Source organism: Silene latifolia, chromosome 10 (genome assembly GCF_048544455.1).
Source record: "Silene latifolia isolate original U9 population chromosome 10, ASM4854445v1, whole genome shotgun sequence".
NCBI classification, from domain to species: domain Eukaryota; kingdom Viridiplantae; phylum Streptophyta; class Magnoliopsida; order Caryophyllales; family Caryophyllaceae; genus Silene; species Silene latifolia.
Window position 1 is genome coordinate 161,046,170 of NC_133535.1, and position 24,679 is coordinate 161,070,848.

The 24,679-nt window shown below is 36.1% G+C and overlaps 2 protein-coding genes and 2 long non-coding RNA genes across 7 annotated transcripts; 1 reads left to right on the forward strand and 3 right to left on the reverse strand.

Moving 5' to 3' along the window:
* Nucleotides 1–1,082: 1,082 nt before the first annotated feature.
* Nucleotides 1,083–7,531, reverse strand: LOC141606742 (uncharacterized). The gene is made up of 3 exons (XR_012526807.1): nucleotides 7,061–7,531; nucleotides 3,007–3,165; nucleotides 1,083–1,385 (listed from the first exon to the last, which is right to left on the reverse strand). It is a non-coding gene; the product is annotated as an uncharacterized LOC141606742 (long non-coding RNA).
* On the reverse strand, nucleotides 3,225–6,714 carry LOC141606937 (receptor-like protein EIX2). Its single transcript, XM_074426321.1, has 2 exons — nucleotides 5,040–6,714; nucleotides 3,225–4,629 (listed from the first exon to the last, which is right to left on the reverse strand). The coding sequence occupies exons 1-2, from the start codon at nucleotides 6,712–6,714 to the stop codon at nucleotides 3,503–3,505; spliced, it is 2,802 nt and encodes a 933-aa protein (XP_074282422.1). The 3' UTR covers nucleotides 3,225–3,502.
* A 527-nt stretch (nucleotides 7,532–8,058) lies between the features above and the next one.
* LOC141606746 (uncharacterized) lies at nucleotides 8,059–10,239 on the forward strand. 2 transcript variants are annotated; one of them, XR_012526811.1, is made up of 5 exons: nucleotides 8,059–8,973; nucleotides 9,087–9,209; nucleotides 9,288–9,332; nucleotides 9,420–9,460; nucleotides 9,965–10,239. It is a non-coding gene; the product is annotated as an uncharacterized LOC141606746 (long non-coding RNA). The 2 variants fall into 2 exon arrangements; XR_012526810.1 differs by having other exon boundaries at nucleotides 8,059–9,209; nucleotides 9,965–10,050.
* A 22-nt stretch (nucleotides 10,240–10,261) lies between these two features.
* LOC141606745 (receptor-like protein EIX2) lies at nucleotides 10,262–20,441 on the reverse strand. Of its 3 annotated transcripts, none has more exons than XM_074426025.1 (4): nucleotides 20,322–20,441; nucleotides 19,631–19,852; nucleotides 11,793–15,224; nucleotides 10,262–11,358 (listed from the first exon to the last, which is right to left on the reverse strand). In XM_074426025.1, the coding sequence occupies exons 3-4, from the start codon at nucleotides 13,432–13,434 to the stop codon at nucleotides 10,268–10,270; spliced, it is 2,733 nt and encodes a 910-aa protein (XP_074282126.1). In that variant the 5' UTR covers nucleotides 13,435–15,224; nucleotides 19,631–19,852; nucleotides 20,322–20,441; the 3' UTR covers nucleotides 10,262–10,267. The 3 variants fall into 3 exon arrangements, 1 of the variants encoding a protein (XP_074282126.1); XR_012526809.1 differs by having other exon boundaries at nucleotides 11,283–11,358; nucleotides 15,105–15,224; XR_012526808.1 differs by lacking the exons at nucleotides 10,262–11,358; nucleotides 11,793–15,224 and adding an exon at nucleotides 15,785–16,881.
* Nucleotides 20,442–24,679: the final 4,238 nt, after the last annotated feature.

Below are 24,679 nucleotides of genomic sequence, written 5' to 3' on the forward strand. Positions count from 1 at the left end.
TTTTCAGAGTAAAACCAACTGATAATAGAAAGAGTAGCTCAATGATTTTAAGATTGCGATAAAGTATTAAGCGAGAAGATTGATGAGGTATGTAGGAACTCTGTGTGTGTGCGCGGGGAAGAGTAGTAATACTCTCTCAACTAAAGAAGATTTGCTAGTGGTGACTGGTGACAAAGGGTGGTTATACGATTTCCAGTTAATATATAAATGCTTCAAATGCAAAAAAAAATGAACACAAAGTAGTTGATACATGTCTATCCATTGCAGCAATACAGCCAGGGGCGGATCCAAGTAGTGGGCTATACGGGCTGTAGCCCAACCAAGTTTTGAAGATGAAATGAAATACGTTACTATGCAATTGGTAAAAGTAAACTGATTGAAAGTAGTAGGCAGTAATGTCAACGTAGGTTCGAACCACACCCTTGCAAACCTGCCTTTTTTTTTTTTCTAGAAAAACCTTGTGTATTTACATTTTACTCTACCTTTTTGTTTTTTCCAAAGCTACTAACACAATTTCGTTTCTTAAAAAGCTCTGTGTATTTAATAAATTAGTTGATGCATTAATTGTTCATTACATTTCCAATTGTTAGTTGTTCCTTAATTTTAATACGGAGTAAGTAGTTATGTGAGACGGTGTTACACTATGAGACGGTCTTATTGTATACAAGAAAAATCATTTATTAGCATTAAATAAATATTAGTTTTCTTACAAACTTGGATCGTCTCACAGCCTGAGACCGTTTTACTCTATAATTTTTGTATTAAATTTGTTCATTTGTGAATTTTAAATTGCTAGGCAATGAGGATAATTCGTATAATTTAGTCTTTGTAACAAAAGTTAATGATAAATACTTGTATTGTTAAGTTAATTTCCAAAGAAATTTAGATTATCCGTCATTTACTAATTTAAAAAAATACAATAAAAGAAGAGATTGTAGGTCAAGATGATTGTTAATTTAATTACCAAATATTTATTAATAAAAATATACATTTGAAAATTTTTTTTATAAAACTACTGTTTTGTAATATTTACTCAAAAAAATTTTCAAGATAATCTAAATTTTGTATCATTCTAAAAAAAATGGCCTCGTCATTGGTAAACGCCGCAAGGCCGCAACATTACAGTACACATGCAAAATCATACAACTTCGCATGACTATTTGACCTAGCCCTACATACTTTTGATTTCTGGATCCGCCCTGAATACAGCATACATATTCAGAGGAATGGAGCGTGTGAATCATACCTCTTTATCTATTGCGGTATAGTTTGATTAATCCAGTAACTCATATCCCAGTCTTCCACTTGTTTCTCGGCATTGTTTTTTCTTCTCGACTGTCTATGCATTCCGGCTTTGTCATAAGAAGGCGGCATGGCGCAGGGGCCTGTATAAGACAGTTAACATCATACTCCCAAGCCATTTTAAGTAAATTCATTCTAATTCTCAGTTTGTAACCAATATTTTTAACACAAAACTAAGATGTAATCTCTCCGTCCCGGTCATTTGTTTACCTATTTAATTTTAGGGTGCCTCATTCTTTTGTTTACTTTTCTATATTAGATAGGCTTTTTGTGAGTAATTTGATCATACACATCCATTATGTCCACGAACCACCACAAATGACTTCCTTTCCTTTCCTTGGTCTTCGTTGAAAACAAAGGTAAACAAATGACCGAAACGGAGGGAGTAACAAGAATACATCAAATCATTATCAATCATCCAATTAAAACAACTAATTGCATCATTAATTTTCCAATAACAAACCAACAAATAATTATTACAAGTTACAATATTCTCCCCTTTCCTTTGTTTTCTTCCTATTTCAATTTTTAACATTTATTAAGGAATATATTACTAGAGCGGGCAAGTCTGACCCGACCCGAATGACTAGACCCGAACCCGAGCAAACCCGACCCAAACCGGCCCGAGAATATTGCAACCCGAAACCGACCCGACCCGACCCGATGATGACCCGTAACCCAACATGACCCGATGACTAGTGACCCGAAATCGACCTGACACGATGACGACCCGTAACCCGACTTGACCCGATGATCAGTGACCCGAACCCGACCCAGACCCGACCCGATACTGACCCGATTAAATTGATGAACCGACAATTATTAAGCTTAATATTGATCAAAATGAAAGTGATTTTGTAATTAGATGGTTATGTTTGACTAAATAATGAAGTAATTAAACCAAATAATGCTTAAAAACTAAATTTAATGGTAAAAAATTGAAGTAATGTGATAAAGTAACCGGACCCGATAATGACCCGACCCAAACCCGGCTCGATACATAATTTGACCCGAAATGACACGACCCGGCAACAACCCGACCCGAAAGGAGCGACTGACCCGATATGACCCGAATCCGACATGATCCAACCCGACATGACCCGACCCAAACCCGACCCGACTGACCAGATTGCCACTCTACATATTACACATCTCTAATAAACTACACACCTATTAATAAAACTCTAAAGTGGAGGGAGTATTTATCGTTTTTGGCAAAGATGTAAAATATTGTCTAAATGGTATCATTGTAAGATCAGATTTATAATTCATGAGGAAGACACACCATTAGTAATGACATATTTATAGTCATTTAAGAAGACATAAAAACACGAACTTATTTACACACGCTATTCCTTATTATATGTTTGCATTACAATTATTTTTTCGTAATAGTTTTGTAATAGAAACCTGTAACTTGTAAGTTATAATATGACCCTAGAAATGAGAGAGTATAACAACTAATATAAATTCTCATTGAAGACGGATATTTTTTGTTACTTAAGAAGACCACCTCTCACTAATTGTAAATGGGAGAGCAAGTGGAAGAGAGGTTGTGAGATATCTTTTTAAAAAGACGGTCACATGTAAGACTTATTGTACCACTAAAAAGATAAGTTTTATGGAAATATTAACTTATGGATTTTAGTCACCAAAAAAAAAAACCCAAAATATATGACTTTAGTAACTGGTAAGTTGACTGACTTTAGTAACCTGTAAGTTGACTGACTTTCCATCATAAAAGCAAATATCACTCTGTTTTGTGTAACTGTATAAGACAGTCAACATCATACTTCCCAGCCATAACAGAATAGTTCCTCAGCATCAACTGCGTCCATCTCCTACAGGTTCCGCCGACCGCACCTGTGAACAGAGGATTAAAACATGTACAACAATTTCCACTGTTTCCCTACACCGAGAGCTTGTTGTATCAACTTCAATATTACTAAATGCATATTACAAGCTTTCACCATTGCATTTTCATCTTAAATTGAAAACATTACTAAAATGCATATTACAAGTTTTCAACGGCATCAAGTCCGTATGTTACATACTACATAGAGTAGTTCAAATCACATAATGCAGTAAAAGGGAAGGAATACATACATACATACATACAAATCCTTATTCACTAACAACATCTATTATGCATCAGAGTACTCGTCTGTATCTCAATTCATACCAACTACCCCGTACTTCCTTACGAATTCTCATTGAACCTCCTCTTAAACCTGTTTACTCTCACTTTGATTGGTACATACATTCGATCACCAAGATCCTCGACATACCGAAAATAAGCTTGTCTCCAACTCCTCTTTATTACCAAAGTTCCCACCACTCCCCAAAATCCGGTAGCAACACCAGACATTACGGCTAGGATGAACCACATCTTATCATATTTATCTTCTTTCTCAACATTATCTTTTCTGGCAGCATGCCTTGTTGGCGAGTCAACTTCAGTGCAATTGTTCAAGGGAAACCCGCATAAACCAAAATTGTTCGCATAGATAGATGGGTCGTCAAGAGTTTGGAGTTGATTACCTGTTGGAATAGGGCCATGTAGGTGGTTGTTGGACAAATTCAACTTGCTTAGCCATGATATGGAAGACAAGCTCTGGGGTATAGTCCCTGAAAGATGGTTATTCGACAAGTCCAAAGATTCGATCGTCATTAGGTTGCCTATATTTTCTGGAATGTGTCCTGTAAGATGATTATACGACAAGTTCAACGCAAACAAGGCGGATATGTTTGTGAGCTCCTCGGGTATTGAACCGACTAAATAATTGCTGGAAAGGTCGATGATAGAACCCCCTTTTGTTCCAGTGGACACTTCAACTATTCCTTTGACAATTTCTTCAATTTGTAGGTTTGTATAACCAATATCATGTTCACTATTATTAAAACCAACGGAGCCTAAACATCGAGGTATCTGCCCTGTCAAACCATTCTGAGTAAGTTCCAATACTAGAAGCCACCTAAAATTGCAGAGTTGAGAGGGAATGGGCCCATTAAAATGATTACGTCGTAGACTGAGGATTACCAAAGGAGAAAACAGTTGAACCTTTCCAAATTGTATCTCTCCGGACAACATGTTGTCACTGAGGTCAAGAACGAATAAGTCGTCTCCAATAGTAAAAAGTGATGAAGCATTATTTCCATCAAAAATTGCCCCTGATAGCTGATTGGAAGACAAATCAATCACTTCAACATTTTGTAAATTGCCCAGCCATTTAGGTATTGTCCCCGTAAGAAAGTTGTTGTGAAGGTCCAGCCACTCGAAACTACAACCATAAAGCCCATCACAAGCTACATGTTGGGGCAAGGATCCTATAAGATAAGTTACTGTGAGAAATTTGTTGAAAAATCCTCCTAGGTTTCAAGGATAGTACTCCCTCCGCACATTTGTTTTCATCCCATTTCTCTAATATGTGTGAAAGGTATTTTATTGAAATGGGGTGAAAATAAGTATGTGGAGGGAGTAATAAATAGTGGCATCGGTCACGAATATCATTTTGTTTTTTTTATATTGATCTAGTTTTAGGCTTTGCCGTAATTGTTCTTGTATCAGCTAAGTATCTAGCAATTATAGACCATATCGGTTATATAAGAGAATTTTTATATATCAGAATTCATTGGCGCGGAAATTGAAAAATCTGTTAGGCATTTACATAATGGTCGTTACTTTGCGTAAATACCGATTTTAATATCATGGATTAAAGAAAAACTTGATATTGAACCTGTTAGTTGATTGCCAGAAAGACTTAATTGTTGAAAAGAGCTCAAGTTCCATAGCCATCCAGGCAATTCTCCAGAGATGTTGGTATAGGAAAGATCCAAGTATAAAATTTGAGTTTGATTCCTTAACCATTGAGGAAACACCGTGTTTATCCCACAAGAATGGACATTAAAAAGTTGAAGTTGAAAGGGAGGTCGCCAGTTGAAACTCGAGTCAAGATTGAGATTAAGATTGTTGTAATTCATATCCAAATACGACAATTTAGAGAGGTTACCAATTCCGAAAACGGTACCTCGGAGGGAGTTTGATGAGATATCCATATGCTCTATCTCGTTTAATTGTCCAATAAAATCATCCGGAATCAATCCAGTCAACTGATTATTTGACAAATCTAAATATTTCAATGCTGTCAAATTCACAAAAGATGCTGGAACTTGACCTTTGAGGTCATTGTTTGAAAGATCGAGGTAATATAAGTTTGTGAGTTGTCCCAATGAAGACGGCAAACTAATATTCATATCATTACGATAAGGTGGATTAATGTATTCCAAGTCATATGATAGAGCAAGGTATTCTAAGTCAAAAGCACCACACCCAGATAAACTCATAGAAGGCTCTAGGATATCTCCTTGGGTAATAATATTGTGGGAGAAATCCAAGTGTTTAAAGCTGCAAGGATTTCCCATAATTCCCATAACCCCACCTTCCACATAATTAAACCTATTGTAACTCAAATCAAGAACTTCTAGATGCCTCAAGGTTCTAAGCCAGAGTGGAACCGATCCATTTAAAAAAATGCTTCTAAGAGAGAGGGATTGAAGAGAAGCCATATTTTTAAAAACAGGTGGAAGTGAACCTTCAAAGTTATTGAACCCAAGATTAAGATGTTGAAGAGTGGGGAAAAATGAATTAGAAGTATTCGAGATTAAAGCCTCTGATAAGTGTGAGTTATGCAAGTCACAATTAGATAGGCCAAGTGCAGAAAGTGAAGGAAGCGTCATGAGCACTCTAAAAGTGTCATGTGCCCGGGACAAGATATAGTTGCTCATGTCAAGAGACTGTAATTTTAAAAGACCAAATGCCCATCCGAAAGCATCACTATATAAAGCATTTGATTCAAGGCATTCATGAAGATCAAGGTGTTCCAAATTAGTGAGATTGCCAAGTTGAGGGGGAATGGGGCCGAAAAAGCCAGCTGAAGATAGATTTAGATACCTTAAATGTCTCAATGATCCGATGAACTCCGGAATCCGACTCCACGAAAAGTCATTCCCGCTCAAGTCCAAGTGAGTTAGGAGCTTGAGTTCGAGCAAAGCCGAACTTAAACCAGAAGATAACATGGAAACTTTAGGATCGGGCAGACAACCAGTAAAATAGTAACCGAGAACAATGTCATAGAATGGTTGTGGCTGACTACGGAGATTCAACTTGACAACATTATGAGTAACATTGTCACAGGTGACTCCGTGCCATTGACAACAATCTTCACCAACCCATGAAGAAAGGAGCTTCTTAGGATCTTGGGTGAAACTTTGTTTGAACTTTAACAATGCATCAAGTTCATGTTTTTTACACCTAATGAAGCCTAATGATTCAAGTTCATTGGCATGTACACATACTGAGAATTGGAACATTTGCAAAAGAAGAATGACAATGAGAAACGAGATTCTTCCCATTATATTAAGTGGAAATCAGATTGAGTTTTCTGTTTTAGTGGAGTTTAGTGTTTAGTTCATCTTATTTTGGGGAAAGATGATGGTACTTATGCATGTAAGAAAAGTTGAAAACTCTTTTGTCTTCCTAAGACCTTTCTTACTTAGGGTCATACTCTCAATATCAAACAAACTTTGTAAACCCAATTTTACGTTTGAAGAGTCAAAATTAGATGCATTCCAAACATCCATATCAAGTATGTATAGCCATTCATATTGATATTTTTGTAATAACAGGTAGAAGTAGTAGAATAGCAGAATCATTGAATTTGTAAACAAACATGAGAATACCGGAAGTGGGATGTTTTACCTGTATAAAGATACGAGAGCACACCAGTCCTGCTTGTCAGAGACATTAATTTGATCATCTTATTCCCTTTTTTAATTTCCTTTGAAACCAGCACATTTCCCTTTAATCAATCGCAAAATCAGAAGAAAGATGAGTTATTTGATGATTATTGAAGTGGGTAATTGGGAAATTATAAAAAGGAGATTGTAAAATGGAGGGTTTACAGAAATTGGTTTGTTTTTGAATGATTATTTGTAATTGGGAAGTTATAAAAAGGAGATTGTTAAGGGAGAACTTGCAAATTTTGGGAAACTTCTCATCTTGATGACGATATTGATTCTGAATAAGTTATGATTCTGGGTTGTCAGGAACAAGAGAAAAAGGAGCATACATTGTACTACCTCACATTTTATTTGTTTTTGAGTATAGCTGTATTTTTTCTGAGCTTATTACCTTAAATATTATTTGTTTTTGAGCATATGTGTATTTTTTTCTGAGCTTATTAAAGTTTATAAGTTAAATTTTAATTTTTTTTTCGTCAAACTCAAATTTAAAATTTTGTATGTAATATTTTTGAGTTTTATTGTAAATTTTTTGAGATTAATGTTTTAGTGAATGAACTCAGAAACTTTATTCTTAAAACAAAACTCAAAAACTTTATTATGATGCTCAGAAACTATAAAACTGGTGGTAGTACATCGGCATTGTTTGATTAAACCAGTAACTGTTCTCCCAGTTGTCCACTTGTTTTTCGGCATTGTTTTTTCTTCTTAGCTGTCTCAGCAACCCGGCTTGTTCATAAGGAGGTGGCATGGTGCAGGGCGCTGTATCCGAAGGATTCTTAATAAGAGATTCCATCATAAACTTCTTTTGATTATCTGATGCCCTGCATCCCATGGCTTCTAAACATAGCTCAACAGTATTCTTCGTTACCGTTGGCTTAAATTTTAATAACTTGGCATATTCAGTCAGCAAATGTAACATGTAGTCATATACATAATCCATTTTTACATCTTCCTGTATAAAGTCGCTTACTGCCTTTCCTATCTCCGCAGCCTGTTAATGCAATGGTCTCACATGTCAAACCGTCTCATACAAGTTTTTTGTGGATTTGGATTCCGTATCAACCAGGAACTAATTACCTATTTTTGCTGGCTTAACAATGTCTTGAAATTGGTAACTGACAGAATGATAAGATAAGTTTTAGGATTCATAGCGTAATTTAGTTGTATTTCTTCAGGGTGTAATGGTATTTAGAGCAAATACAATGCCTTTTCTTACATTCGGAAGCGATCTTGAGATTAATACATGATATGGTGCATATAGTCATGTAACACTTTAGTGAGATGATATTTGACCCATTTTAATGTTAAGACGGATACCTTCGTGTTAAGGGAGACTAACTGGTTCAACACATATATGTAATTTAGTATGTGCGGAAAGTTGAAAAGTCTTTTTGTCTTTCTTAAACTCGTAACATCATTAACATCCATATCAACCAAAGTTTCTACACCAAGTTTTACGTTGCAAGGTCCATGTCAAATGTGTATTGACATTGATATGGACCCAAGTCAAGGTCATCTTCTGTTTCCTTATACCCTTTTGCACGGTTCTAAATTCGCTAAAAAGGGTCTCTTTCTTGGACTGTTCATCATAGCTCAATTTCCACTGTTTTCCTACACTGACACTGACAGCATGTTGTCTCAACTTGTTCAACCTGGTGTTGGAGATTGGCTCCACTCGGGAGGGTCACTGTACACACTCACCAGGCGAGGCTAATAAACTCGTCATTCACCAAGACTGAAATTTAAGTGGTTGATCCATAAATTAAGTTATCATCATCATTCAAAATATTTAAGCGGATTAAGATGCATTTTTGCAGTAGTTCATAAACTCGAGTATGAATTTGAAGCTTAAACAATCAGACGATACTAGTATGTAAATTCTAGTAACAATTATCTCGTAAATTCAATGTTTCTTATCTCGTATCATGTACTCCGTATACATTATACAACTCGCTAAGAGCTTTGCTTTTTGTTGCTTGAAGAGAGGAAGTAAAAGGTTTCAAGATTTCTGGTAGCAGCGAGATTTCTGATAACAGTAACTCGAGTAAGGGAAAGGAGGGACAAAGCGAACCAGCTCCAATGAAGAAAACTGATGTAATTGAGGGGTAGGTTATATTTTCGTAGAAACAATCAGTAATGATTGTCTTCATACCGAGTTTTCACCATGGTGTTAATTCTGTCAGGAACGAGTCCAGCAAACTTCGTATCCATGGCTTCTACATTTTATTGTATGTAACCCGACTTAATGCTATAGGAGAGTTTTCTCTGTTTTGGGAGTAACATTTAATGTATAGCTTCTTATTCTAATCTTGCAGGGAGCAAATTAGGAGGCAAAGACCGAGCTTGAAATACCATGGTTAATAATTTTACCTATAATTATCAAATCCGCCATATTTATTCTTGTTTCCTGCATTCGTCAATGTTTTTTTTTTCACTGTTAATCAGGCAAAGAAGCGTACATCAACCACATGGAGGAAACTTTCAGAAAATGCATGTTTTTTTTTTTTTTTTTTTTTTTTTTTTTTTATGCTGTACGCCTGTACTATGTATCATGTTATTCATGTACACAAGCGCGTGTAAGGCGCTCACACACAGTCGATCAGTAGATTCAGTTTAGAGCTATGAGGTCTGTTTTTTGAGGGCACTTGCGTAATTTGTGCTTGTTTAGAGGATTAAGAGTGCTGTAAAGGGGTGAAGTTATGCAGGTATCTGTCTTAACTCGATCCCTCTTTCACGACTGAGCGAGGTGCTTAAGTATTGCCTCTAGCGTTTTAAATGATCGAGCTTTTGGCAACAGCGATTATTATGATTGTCAAGATCATGTTAAAAAATGTTGCTGAGTTTTGTGAAATGGTTTCAGGAGAAGATGGTATTCATGGATGAAGCAGCTCAAAGGCTAAACAAAGACTAGTGCCATACAAAGCTATTCTCATCAGTTGCGGCTTAAATAATGGAATGACAGTATGACACAAGTCTGTTAATTCTAGTAACACTTCTTGCGTAAGTTAAATGTTAAAACTTCCATAATCAAGAACATCACAGCAGTAAAATCACATAATGAATTTAAAAGGGAAGGAATACATACAAATCGTTATTCATTAACAAGTAACAAGATCGATTTTGCATCTCAGTTCGCGTGTATTGGAATTCATACAATCTATTTTTAGGAGTTCTTATTGAATCTCCTCTTAAACCTGTTCACTCTCACTTTCACCGGCACATAAATTCTATCTGCAAGATCCTCAACAAACCGAAAATAAGCGTGTCTCCAAGTTCTCTTTATTACCAGAGTTCCGACCACGCCCCAAAATCCGGTAGCAACACCATACATGACGGCTAGGATAAACCATGTCTTTTTATATTTGTTGGTCAAACTTGATGCCGAGTGAAGTTCAGTGCAATCGTTTGGCAAAGGAAATCCGCATAAACCCGAATTGCCCGCATAAATAGATGGGTCAACAAAAGTTTGGAGTTGGCTACCTGTTGGAATTGGACCATGTAGGTTGTTGTTGGACAAATTCAACTTGCCTAGCCATGATATGGAAGACAAGCTCTCCGGTATAGTCCCTGAAAGATGGTTATTCGAGAGGTCTAATGATTCGAGCTGTTTGAGGTTGCCTATATTTTCTGGAATGTCTCCTGTAAGACGATTAAATGACAAGTTCAATGCAAACAATGTTGACATATTTGTGAGCTCCTCGGGTATTGTGCCGACTAAATAATTGCTCGAAAGGTCGATGACAGGCCCTTTAGTTCCGGCGAACACTTCAACTATTATTCCCTTGACATTTTCACTAATTTGTACAGTGGTATCACTAATGGGTCCTCCACTATTGTCAAATCCAATAGAGCCTAAACAACGAGGTATGTCTCCTGTAAACCGATTCTGTGCGAGTTCCAATATTAAAAGCCACCCAAGGTCGCATAGTTGTGAGGGAATGGGCCCATTAAAATGATTTCCTCGCAGACTAAAGATTTCCAAAAAAGAAGTCTCTTGTACCTTACCAAATCGTATCTCTCCGGATAGCATGTTGTCACTGAGGTCAAGCACCTCTACGGCGCTTATACCAGTTAAAAAGAATGAAGCATTATTTCCATCAGAGATTTCCCCAGTCAGAAGATTGGAAGACAAATCTATCACTTGAATATCTGATAAACCCAGCCATTTAGGTATTGTCCCGGAAAGCAAGTTGTTGTGAAGGTCCAGCCTCCACAAGTTAGGGTTATAATAATCAACTTCTTGCGGCAAAGATCCTATAAAAAAAGTGATTGTGAGAAAAACGTAGAAACTTAAAGTCATGACTCATGAGTAGGTCTCCTGACAAACGGTCTCTCAATAAGTTTATTGAGAGACTATTTTATAATTTTAAGAAAAAGTGGTACTAAAGATAATAATATAGTACAAATCATGATTAAAGATAAAATAGGTACATTTATTATGTAAATAGGTACAAAATTACTATGTCACGATCAACAACAAAAGGGGCACGAAATACAAATAAAAGGGTACGAAAAAATAGTCTCTCAAGAACTTATTGAAAGACCGTCTCTCCCAAGTTTTATTGATCGGGCAAGTTAATTTTTTGGCAATCATTTATATCTGTGAGAAAAGTTGAAAATGGTTTTATGTATGGCAAGTTGGCAAACATAATGTAACAGTTTAAAGAAAAAGCTGGGCATTATTGAACCTGTAAGTCGATTGCCAGAAAGACGTAATTCCCCAAAAGAGCTGGAGTTCCACAGCCATGCTGGCAATTCTCCTGAGATGCCAGTATAGGAAAGATCCAACCGCATGAGCTGAGTTTGATTCCTTAACCATTGAGGAAACATAATGTTTATCACACAAGAATGAACATTAAAAACATGAAGTTGAAAGGGAGGTCGCCAGTTGAAACTCGAGTCGAGATTGAGATTAAGATTATTGAAATTCATATCCAAATACGACAACTTTGAGAGGTTACCAATGCCGATGACAGTACCGTGAATAGAGTTTGATGAGATGTCTAGGTGCTCTATCACGGCTAAATTTCTTATAAAATCTGGAATCATTCCGCTCAACTTATTTTTCGAGAGATCCAAATACTTCAAAGCTGACAATTTCACAAAAGATGCAGGAACCCGACCTTTGAACCCATTGTAGGAAAGATCAAGGTAATTCAAGTTTGTGAGTTGTCTTAAAAAAGACGGCAGACTGCCATTCATCTTATTATGATGTAGATCAAGGTATTCTAAGTCAAAAGCACCACACACGGATGAACTCATAGAAGGCTCTAGGATATCTCCTTGGGAAATATTATTGTTGGACAAATCCAAATGCTTGAAGTTGCAAGGATTTCCCATTATTCCCATAGTCCCACCTTCCACATAACTAAAGCCATTTTTCCTCAAATCGAGAACTTCGAGCCGTCTCATGGCTCTAAGCCAGAGGGGAACCGACCCATTAAAATTATTTGCAGCCAGATTTAGGGACCGAAGCGAAACCATATTTTTAAGAAGAGATGGAAGTGGACCTTCAAAGGCATTCGACGACAGATCAAGATGTTGAAGAGTGGAAAAATGTGCATTAGAAGTATTCGAGGATAAAGCCTCAGATAAGTGTGAGTTATATAAATCACAATTAGACAGGCTAAGTGCTGAAAGAGAAGGAAGCGCCATGAGTACTTTAAGAGTATCATGTGCTCGGGATAGGTTACATCTACTCATGTCAAGAGACTGCATTTTTAAAAGACTAGATGCCCATCCTAAACTTTCACCATATAAGCCGCTCATCTTCATGCCTATTTGACCAGAAACATGAAGATCAAGGTGAACTAAATTTGTGAGGTTGCCAAGTTGAGGGGGAAGGGGGCCAGAAAAGCCAGCAAAAGAGAGATTTAGATACCTTAAATGCCTGTAAGATCCTATAAATTCTGGAATGTGACTCCTAGAAAAGTCATTCCCGCTTAAGTCCATGTGAGTTAGGAGCTTTAGTTCGAGCAAAGACGAACTTACTTCAGAAGATACCATGGAAACTTGAGGATCAGGCAGAGAAATAAAATCATGGTAATAGTAATTTGGAGACGGACTCCGGAGATTCAACTTGACGACATTGTGAGTGACATTGTCACAGATAACTCCATGCCATTGACAACAATCTTCACCAACCCATGAAGAAAGGCGGTTCATAGGATCTTGGGTAAAGCTTTGTTTGAACTTTAATAAAGCATCTAGTTCATGTTTTTTGCACCTTATGAAGCTCAAGGATTCAAGCTCTTCGCCATGTTCACATAGTGATAAATGGAACACCTGCAAAAGAACAATGACAAAGAGAAAGAAGGATCTTCCCATCATAGTAAGAGCAAATCAATTTGAATTTTTGTTTTGTTTTTGTAACTTAGTTCTTCAAAATTCTAGTGGAGTTTAGTGCTTTATAATGTGAGAAAAGATGACGAGTCTTTTGTCTTTCCTAAACCCCTTCTTACGTTGCAATGTAACAAGGCCAAATATAAAATGCATTTCAACACAAATGTTCAACAATTTCGGGTATCCACGTGGTGATGGACACTTACGAGGGTTACAAACTATAATCCATAAATTTAACGATATTCATATCCTATCTAAAAATTTAAATAGACAATTAACAATTACTCCCTTTTAGATATCAATATTCTAAAATAAAACCCTTTTTATAATTTTTTTTTAAAAAAATTAATCTTTCAAAATGCACTTTTATCAAAAATTGCTAAAAACTCCAACTAAGTCACTTATGCCTTTGGTTTTATGAACTTATTACGTTTGTGGCTTAACCAATTTATACTTTGAAAGATATAAATGGATAATAATTTCAAAAACAGACGAAATAAGTCACTTAAATTCGAGTTTTTAAGCAATTTTTGATAAAAGTGCATTTTAAGGGAGTAATTTAAACTTTTTTTTTTTATAAAAGACAGTTATTTTAGAAAACTGATATGTAAAAGGGGGTAATTGTTAACTTTTTAAACTACTCGACTAAAAGTAAAACCATCATCAATTCCTCTTCCTTTATAATTTTTTCTCCATTTTTCATTTCCTGGAAATATACCAAGGCATATAAAATAAGTAAAGAACTCCCCACTAAAACTCCCTTTCCCCTTCTTTCTCTTTACCTACCACCCATGGACCCACCAAACACCACAGCCACTATGGACCCACCCCCTTCTTCCACCCATTCACGCGCTGCCGACGTCGAGGACCATCCATATAAAATAAGTACTAACAAGTCAAGGTCTTGTGTTTTCCTATACACCTTTGTAAAGGCACTCACAAGAGTCGGGGAAAATTTCACAAAGGGAAAAGAGTTCTCCTCGTAAAACCAATTGATTATTTACCTGAAGAAATTTGAACCGTACATGTGCATCGCATGTAACATCAAGTTTGAAGTGCAGATAATTGATTTATAACATTATGCATCAATTTCAAGTGTTATAAAAATCGATGCTGAGTAATACTGTCTTAAAATGATTTGCTAGTGATAAGAGGATCTCCAACAAATACGATGCATTGCAATTTCTGTATTATTCCGCATGAAGCAAAATTGCTGAACGGGAAATAAGCCAAGTTTCAAATTATTTATCACCAACTATGGTTAATGGGATGGTCTGACATGTAAAATCATCTTCTATAAAGTTTTGTAGAATTGGATATGTATCAAACAGTAACATTATTTATGCATCGCTATTTATAGCTAAATATGAGCTGTTGTTGCTCGTTTGTTTAATGTCTTGAGATTAATAACTAAATGGAAGAGTAGTAACTGCTTTAAAAAATTCAACTCATACGAATTGAATTTATGATTCACGCTAAATTGGTTTATAATGTTAAAAACATTATCCTCTAATATTTCATTAGTCCAGTGGAGACGAGTGGATTCATAATTATTCTACGAAACTCGTACAATATGATATTATCCAAAAGTTTATCGTTAGAAGGGAGCAATAAAAATGGAACGGGGGAGTCGTATGCATGAATATTGAGCAAATTACCTGTGATGAAGCAGGGAAAAAGCGTACATTATAGGGAAGCTGCAGCCTTCATTGTCGAAAATTAGTTGCTTCCAGCAAACAGCTTAGCAAATGCAACCAAAAGTCCAGAAGTAACTTCATCTGAAGAGAGACCACTCACAAGCATTTCGTCATACAATCCGCAAGACCACTTTCAGTTGACTTGTAACAAGCATACATCAAAATCATTCTCAATCATCCAATTAAAACAACTAATTGCAATATTAATTCTACGAGCATTCGCATAACAAACCAACAAATAATTAAAAACCTTTTACCAGTATCAATAACACAATTAATCATAGTTATAGCATCAGGCCGACATCAGGGCATTACATAAAGAATCAACATTAGCATTCAACCCAGATTGTTTTTCAGCTGATTCATAATATTTCAATGCAGATAAAGTTGATTCTTTAACTTCAATAAAATGCCAATTACATCATCTAATTCAAAACAAAGTTCATTTCTTTGATGATTTCAGTGAAGTGGGTAATTGGGAAATTGCATCTTTTGTATGATGAAAAGTGTAGATTGATTATAAACAGGAGATTGTAAAATGGGGTTTTGGTAAATCAAGGGTTTTGTCATTTGTGTGTTGAATAAGATCATCACCTTTGTCACTACATCGTCTCAAACCAATACTAAAATGCAGTATAATATATAACAAGAAGTCCGTATATTACATAGTAAAATTGAAAACAATACTAAAATACATATTACAACAGCATGAAGTCCGTATATTACATAGTAAACAGAGTTCAAGTCACATAATGCAGTATATATAAGAGAAGGAATATAATACAAATCACTATTCATTAACAAGATCAATTATGCATCAGAGTTCCCTTGTGTATCTCAATTCATACCAACTATTTTTAGGAATTCTCGTCAAACCTCCTCTTGAACCTGTTAACTCTCACTTTGATTGGTACATAAATTCTATCAGCAAGGTTCTCGACATACCAAAAGTAAGATTCTCTCCAACTCCTCTTTATCACCAAAGTTCCAACCACGCCCCAAAATCCGGTAGCAACACCAGACATTACGGCTTGGATGAACCACATCTTATCATATTTATCTTCTTTCTCAACATTATCTTTTCCGGCAGCATGCCTCGATGGCGAGTCAAATTCAGTGCAATTGTTCAAGGGAAACCCGCATAAACCAGAATTGTTCGCATAGATAGATGGGTCGTCAAGAGTTTGGAGTTGTGTACCTGTCGGAATTCGGCCATGTAGGTGGTTGTTGGACAAATTCAACTTGCTTAGCCACAATATGGAAGACAAGCTATCTGGTATAGTCCCAGAAAGATGATTATTCGACAAGTCCAAAGATTCGACCGTCTTCAGGTTGCCTATATTTTCAGGAATGTGTCCTGTTAGATGATTATACGACAAGTTCAACGCAAACAAGGCGGACATGTTTGTGAGCTCCTCGGGTATTGAACCAACTAAATAATTGCTGGAAAGGTCGATGATGGAACCCCCTTCTGTTCCAGTGGACACTTCAACTATTCCTTTGACAATTTCTTCAATTTGTATGCTTGGAAAACTAAAATCACGTTCCCTACTGTGAAAACCAACGGAGCCTAAACATCGAGGTATGTGCCCTGTCAAACCATTCTGAGCAAGTTCCAATACTAGAAGCCGCCTAAAATCGCAGAGTTGTGAGGGAATGGGCCCATTAAAATGATTACGTCGTAGACTGAGGATTGCCAAATTAGTATCCGGTTGAACCTTTCCAAATTGTATCTCTCCTGACAACATGTTGTCACTAAGGTCAAGCACGTATAACTTGTTTCCAATATTAAAAAGTGATGAAACATTATTTCCATCAAAAATTGCCCCTGATAATTGATTGGAAGACAAATCTATCAAAAAAGCATTTTGTAAATGGCCCATCCATTTAGGTATTGTCCCGGTAAGCAAGTTGTTGTGAAGGTCCAGCCAGTGCAAGTTAGAATAATTATGTTGCGGCAAGGATCCTATAAGAAAGATTATTGTGAGAAATTTGTTGAAAAATTGTAATAGGTTTCAAGGATAGTACTCCCTCTGCACATTTATTTTCATCCTCCCATATCTCTAATATATGTGAGGAGTATTTTATTGAAATGAGGGTGAAAATAAGTGTGTGGAGGGAGTAATAAATAGTGGCACGGTCACAAATAGCATTTCGTTTTTTTTATATTGTTCTAGTTTTGGGCTTTGGCTCTATTGTTCTTGTATCAGCATAAGTATCTAGCAATTATAGACCATATTGGTTATATAAGACAATTTTTATGTATCAAAACTTATTGGCACGGAAATTGAAAAATCTTTTAGGCATTTACATAATGGCCGTTACTTTGCGTAAATACCGATTTTTAATATCATGGATTAATGAAAAGCTTGAGATTGAACCTGTTAGTTGATTGCCAGAAAGCTGTAATTCTTGAGAATTGCTCAAGTTCCACAGCCATCCGGGAATTTCTCCTGAGATGCCGGTATAGGAAAGATCCAAGTATGTGATCTGAGTTTGATTCCTTAACCATTGAGGAAACACCGTGTTTAACACACAATAAGGAACGCTAAAAACTCGAAGTTGAAAGGGAGGTTGCCAATTGAAACTCGAGTCAAGATTGAGATTAAGAGAGTTGTAACTCATATCCAAATACGACAATGTTGAGAGGTTACCAATGCCGAAAACGGTACCTTGGAGGGAGTTTGATGAAATATCTATATGCTCTATCTCGTTTAATTGTCCAATAAAATCATCCGGAATCAATCCACTCAACTGATTGTTTGACAAATCCAAATATTTCAATGCTGACAAATTTACAAAAGATGCTGGAACTTGACCTTTAAACTCATTACGTGAAAGATCGAGGTAATTTAAGTTTGTGAGTTGTCCCAATGAAGACGGCAAACTAATATTCATATCATTAGGATGAGGTGGATCAATGAATTCCAACGAATAATCATATGATAGAGCAAGGTATTCTAAGTCAAAAGCGCCACAACCACATAAACTCATAGAAGGCTCTATGATATCTCCTTGGGTAATAATATTGTTGGACAAATCCAAGTATTTGAAGTTGCAAGGATTTCCCATAATCCCCATAATCCCACCTTCCACATAATTAAACTGATTCTTACCCAAATCAAGAACTTCGAGATGCCTCATGGCTCTAAGCCAGAGTGGAACTGATCCATTAAAGTTATTGTATCTGAGAGACAGGGATCGAAGAGAAACCATATTCTTAAGAACAGGTGGAAGTGGACCTTTAAAGTAATTCCACCCAAGATCAAGATGTTGAAGAGTGGGGAAAAATGAATTAGAAGTATTATTCCCTATTAATGCCTTAGATAAATGCGAATTATGTAATAGGCAATTAGATAAGTGAAGTGTTGAGAGAGAAGGAAGTGTCATAAGGACTTTAAAAGTGTCGTGTGCTCGAGACAGGTGACAACTGCTCATGTCAAGAGACTGCAATTTTAAAAGACTAGACGCCCATCCTAAACCTTCACCATATAAAAGATTTTGTTTAGAGCAGTCAAGATCAACAGAAAGATCAAGGTGATCAACAGAAAGATCAAGGTGTATGAGATTTGTAAGATTGCCAAGTTGAGGGGGAAGGGGGCCAAAAAAGCCAGTGGAAGAGAGATTTAGATACCTTAAGCGCCTCAAAGATCCTATGAATTCTGGAACTCGACTTCCAGAAAAGTTATTCCCACTTAAGTCCAAGTGAGTCAGGAGATTGAGTTCAAGCAAAGCTGTACTTACTCCAGAAGATACCATGGAAACTTTAGGATCCGGCATACAACCACTAACATAGTTATCGACACCAACGTCATAGAAGTGTCGTGGCTGACTACGGAGATTCAACTTGACAACATTATGAGTAACATTGTCGCAGGTGACTCCGTGCCATTGACAACACTCTTCACCAACCCATGAAGAAAGGAGGTTCTTAGGATCTTGGGTGAAACTTTGTTTGAACTTTAACAGTGCATCAAGTTCATGCTTTTTGCACCTTATGAAGCCGAATGATTCAAGTTCATTGGCATGTACACATATTAAGGATTGGAACATTTGCAAAAGAAGAATGACAAAGAGAAACGAGATTCTTCCCATAATACTAAGTGGAAATCAGATTTATTGAATTTTCTGTTTTAGTGGAGTTTAGTGTAAGAAGATGGTAATTTAAGCAGTAAGAAAGGTTGAAAAGTCTTTTTGTCTTCCTAATTAGACCTTTCTTAGTTAGTGTCATACTCTGAATATCAAACAAACTTTGTAAACCCAATTTTTACGTTTGAAGAGTCTAAATTAGATGCATTCCAAACATCCATATCAAATATGTATAGCCATTCATATATATGAGGCTACGTCAGGGAGTAATGACTTTGCCACTCCCACAACAACGAGAGAGACTTCCACTTCATACGGACAAAGTAAACTATTGTAATAAGCAGAGGTAGAACAGCAGAATCATTGAATTTGTAAACATGAGAACTGGGATGTTTTACCTGTCTAAAGATTCGAGAGCACCCCAGTAAGCAAAAGATGCATCCCTGTCGGTGCAACAAAGGGATTTCCATTCCAGTAAGCATAAGGCTCTCTTTACACAAGTTTGATCATCTTATTCCCTTCTTTAATTAGGATGGTCATTTTCTTCCAAGCAGCGAAGATTAGTCGCCCTTGTCAATTTTCCCCACAAGTTTGATCATCTTATTCCCTTCTTTAACCATCTGGTGATAAAGCACATAACCCTTGTCAATTTTCCCCAATGAGCAACACCCATCAATCAAAACATCGAAAATGTTCTTATTGGGCGAACTGTAATTAACAGCAATGCCTCATTGACATTGTTGAAATAGCTTAAAACACTCTCTAAATTCATTCTAACAGAGAATTAACAAGTAACAAGCATACATCAAACTCATCCGCAATCATGCAATCAAATCATTAAATCTACAACCGCTAGCATAACAAACCAACAAATACTGAATACCCTTTAATCAATCGCAAAATCAACCCTCACTATCAATTAGACAGTTAATCATTGTTATAAAATCAAAGGTTGATTCTTTAATTTCAATAACATGTCAATTATATCATCTAATTCAGAAGAAAGATTGCTTTATTTGATGATTATTTGAAGTGGATGGGTATTTGGGAAATTATAAAAAGGAGATTGGTTTGTAGAAACATACTTACCAATTTTGGGAAACTTCTCATCTTGATGACGATGATGATCCTGAATCTGTGATTTTTTGTTTTTGTCATCAAAGAATCGTAGTAACTCACCCCGGTCCGACTAACCCGACTAGATTCCGAAAGTAAGCTAGACCCGAATTTTTACACCATATCCGATCTAATCTAAATATTGATGGTCGAATATTGACCATTCTCCCTAAATAATTCTCAACTAGGTTAACCCTCGTGTATTAAATAAAAGAAAAAAGATTGTACCCGATGTACTACATCATACTTAATGATTTTTTGAGTTTTTGTATATTTTTTTCGAGTACTATAGAGTTTATAAATTACATTTTAGTTTTATGATGTCAAAAATCAAATTTTTTTTGAGCTTATATGTAATTTTTCTAAGTTATAATGTAACTTTTTGAGATTAAAGTTTAAGTAAATAAACTCAAAAACTTTAGAATAAAACTCAAAAATTTGTATAATCCTCTTACTGAATAAATAATGCACGTAAGTTTTTTTTATTTCTACTAAATTAGATTAGATTTATAATAGTGGTATCTCATAAGTTGTTCATTTTTCTCACATTTTGTTTCGGGAAATAAAAAGTTGAAACTGAGAATTGAGTCGTATGTTGAAATGTATTTTTGTAAATAATATTTTTTTATACGACAAAGCTATTCTATTTTCTCAATTTTTTTTTTATCTCGAAAGTAATTAAAATGGTTTATAATTTTGTTTTATGGAGTACATAGTATGGGTCAATTTATTATCAAATAATAGAATCAGTAAAATATTTAGTAAATCATGGTTTGATATAATTTTTTTATTAAAATATTTTAATTAAAAGAATATAACTTGATGAAAAGATTAATTTTACTGAAAAGATAATAAGTTAATGAAATAAATTATTATAATTATTAGTTACCTTACTAGTTAATGTATACATAATCCCCTAATACTAAGAGAATATAAACCTCTCTAAAGTTTTCCCTCTAAAATAATTTATCTTTTTTTTTTTTTTGAGAAAAGATCATTATCATTAATAAAAAGTCATACGACATCTACAACATATGCCAAGCTCAATCGGATACAAATCGATTACAACCATAGGAAATAAATTCTTGTTCAAAGAATGAAACACTGCAACAGAGTCTCTATCATCGATTCGCCGTAAAAGGCTTTCATCAATAAGAGGGTCTCCGAATTGACGAGTATCCATTTCTTCTGACGTGATTGATTGTAGCCATGAATCGGGTAAAATATGTAAAACCATATAACGATCTATAATAACGCTGATCTTCTGCTGACTTATTAGAAAACTGCAAACGAACCAGAAAACGAAAGCTCTCAAACTGAAAGAAGGACACCACCAATAGACGGGGACAGAGCCCTCAGAAAGAGAGACGAAACAAAAACGAAAGCGGAAATTAAACAAAAACATAAAGGAAACAAAGCGGAACGCAGGAGAAAAAAACGGAAGCCACCGCCTCCCTACCAACCCACAACACCGCCAGATCCAAGCACCACCGTGCCACACCACCTCAACAAACTCGTCCGATAAGACCCGAACAGCCCACATACACCACGCAGACCGAGAAAAACGGGCTGACCCGTACGATCCAGAATCAGGTGTGGGTAAGAAAGGGGAGGAGGGTTAATCGGAAGAGAGGAGACGGGTCGCCGGAGAAAGGTCTTGAGAGACCCCATCCCCGGCGGCATGGTAGGGGGTTGATGGGTGGCGGTGGGAGGAAGGAGGAGAACGGCGGCAGCAAAGGGGGAGGATTTAGGGTTTTGTTTTAGAGAGAGAAAAACAACTTCACACTTATTTTTTGTAGCCAAAGTGGATTAAAATAATTTATCTTTTGAACAACCAATCTAATCTGCAGCCGATCTTAACATAGTAATTTTGTAACTCTTTACACAATATATGTACCCATTTTATCTTTTGTATCTATTTTATTATCTTTAGTACCATTTTTTCTTAAAATTATACAATAATCTACCAATAAACTTATTAGGGACTGTCTCTCAAGAGACAAAATCTTATATATTTTTTTATTTTAAATAAAAAACCATTTTTTTTAAAAACAGACGGACACTATCCGTCTATACGTATAGACGGATATCATTTTCCTTCACAAAATATCCATTTGCCATAAAGTGGGAAGCACATTGGGGTGCCCTACCTTGTCCCCCCTACCCATTTTATTAGAGGTCTTTACCCGTCTGTTCGCCTCACCCGTCTATACCAAGACCTATTGATAGTTATAAAGGTGGAACAAATAAAGTCGTGGCCCATTTGATAATTTTTTTTTTTTTGTAATTTGTAGATTTCTCTGAGGGGGCGTTTGGTTCACATGAAGGTATCGATATGGAATCAGGAATCAAAACAGGGCGGTATGGGTTTGAAACTCCATTCCTGATACCTTGTGTTTGGTTCAACTCCGGAATGAGGAATGCACTTTTTTTTTGTATGTCTATATTATTGATTGTACCATTTACTTATGTATTTTTCTCCTTTAGATTTTCAGATATTAATTAGTTAAAAACTTGAATATAGTTTTTTTTTTACATATTTTAATTTTTTTTTAATATCTTATTATTTCTATTCTTAAATATTATTAAAAATGTTCAAGAAAAATCATCGTTTGTATTTTTCACGGAAAAGAAATAATTCGGGAAAAAATAATTATGTATATATTTAGTTTTGTGAGGAAAAAATAATTTTTTTTTAATGCTAATTTTTTTCCAATCTTTGATATGATACCCAAGGTATCATTCTCATGCCCACCTCCCCCCTTGGGTATGAGAAACTCATACCTCATGGCAGTCATGGGTTTGAGGTATGCGTATCAAATTACAAAAACAGTGAACCAAACACAAGGTATGGGTGTTCCGGGTATAATTCCAGAGCAGATATTTGTTACCACTCGTAGCTAGTAGAATGATGTCCTTGCTTGAATCCTTCCTGCGGTCTCCTGAAACGATGAACAAACTGAGGGCTCGGCTTTGGCCGAGCGTACTCACTCCGACGCTCAAGTCAGTAAACTTAGAGAGAAGTTGTCGTAACTTGGCTAAGGGTATATTGTAGAGAGATAGGGAGAATATTACCAGATGAATAGTGGTTATTAGGTTAATTTGTGGATCCTTTCCTCAATGAGGGTTGAGGAGTATTTATAGACTTTTACCTTTTGTCACGTAGTGGCCAAGTGGCCAAGTGGCTAGCAGGTGAAAAGGCCGTTCTACCCTCGGCCGATGGACCTATGGCAGGCCGACCGAGGGGTCTTGGATATGAGTACGCGGGTATGTGCCCCGGCTTAGTCGTTTGTTGGTCGGCCGAGGCCAGGTGACAGTAGATGGGATGCATCGGCTAGGCTGTCTAAGTTGTTGACTTTGCTGTGGATACCTTTGACCTTGCTCAATATGTTGACTTGGTCAGCGGTGCAGAATATGCCCCATCAATGGGTTTAGCTCATTCCAAACCCATACCTTATACCTACCATGCTAGAACCAAACACCCCCTGAGTTACGCAAAATTTGTACTCCAGTAATCTCTACGGCTCTACCTCAAAAGAAATCGATTATTACAGTTCCAAACTTTCAATATATTCCAAGGTTTTACTATTTTCGTCTCAGTAATTTGTTTACCTTGGGACTGAGCAATACTCCCTCTCATCCAAACCAAAGGTAACACTTGCTTTTTGACACTATTTATGGTCGTAGGGAATCTTTGATATTATTCTTAATCTATAAGACAAAATATAGTCATGTGAGATCGTGTTTGATTTATCGTCATGAATGCTATACAAATATCAAATTTTTATAATTTTTAATAATGTGTAACTAAAGATATCCACATTGCAAAATGTGTCTCGGCAAGTGTGATAAAGCAACTGTTACCTTTGGTTTAGATGGGAGGGAGTATATGGCAAGACACAGGTATTTGATCACAACATTCATGGTTGTATTTTTGTAGTTTATTTGAATTCATTATTGGCGTATCAGTAAGTTATTGATTTTCTAAGGTTTTCACATCAATGAACCTTGTGTAAAACTGTTTTATTACGGTAAAAGTGTTAATTGAATTCATGTATATTCGTTACATCAATCATCGTAAGTCATATAATTTCTGCACTTTATTTTACTTGTTTGGGTGCCTCATTCATTATTTACGCTACCGTTTGAGAATTTATTTAACAATGCTAAAGTATGAACCCTAGAGTACTGCTGAAATATTCGTCCCTTTTTATGTGCAATTTATTCCATTTCTTTTAAAATGAGCAGGAGGACTGCGAGAGAGAGTGTCTGGGGAATTTGGGAGGCCGGCCGCAATGATCCTTTTTGGATAGAGGCTCAACGTATTGTTA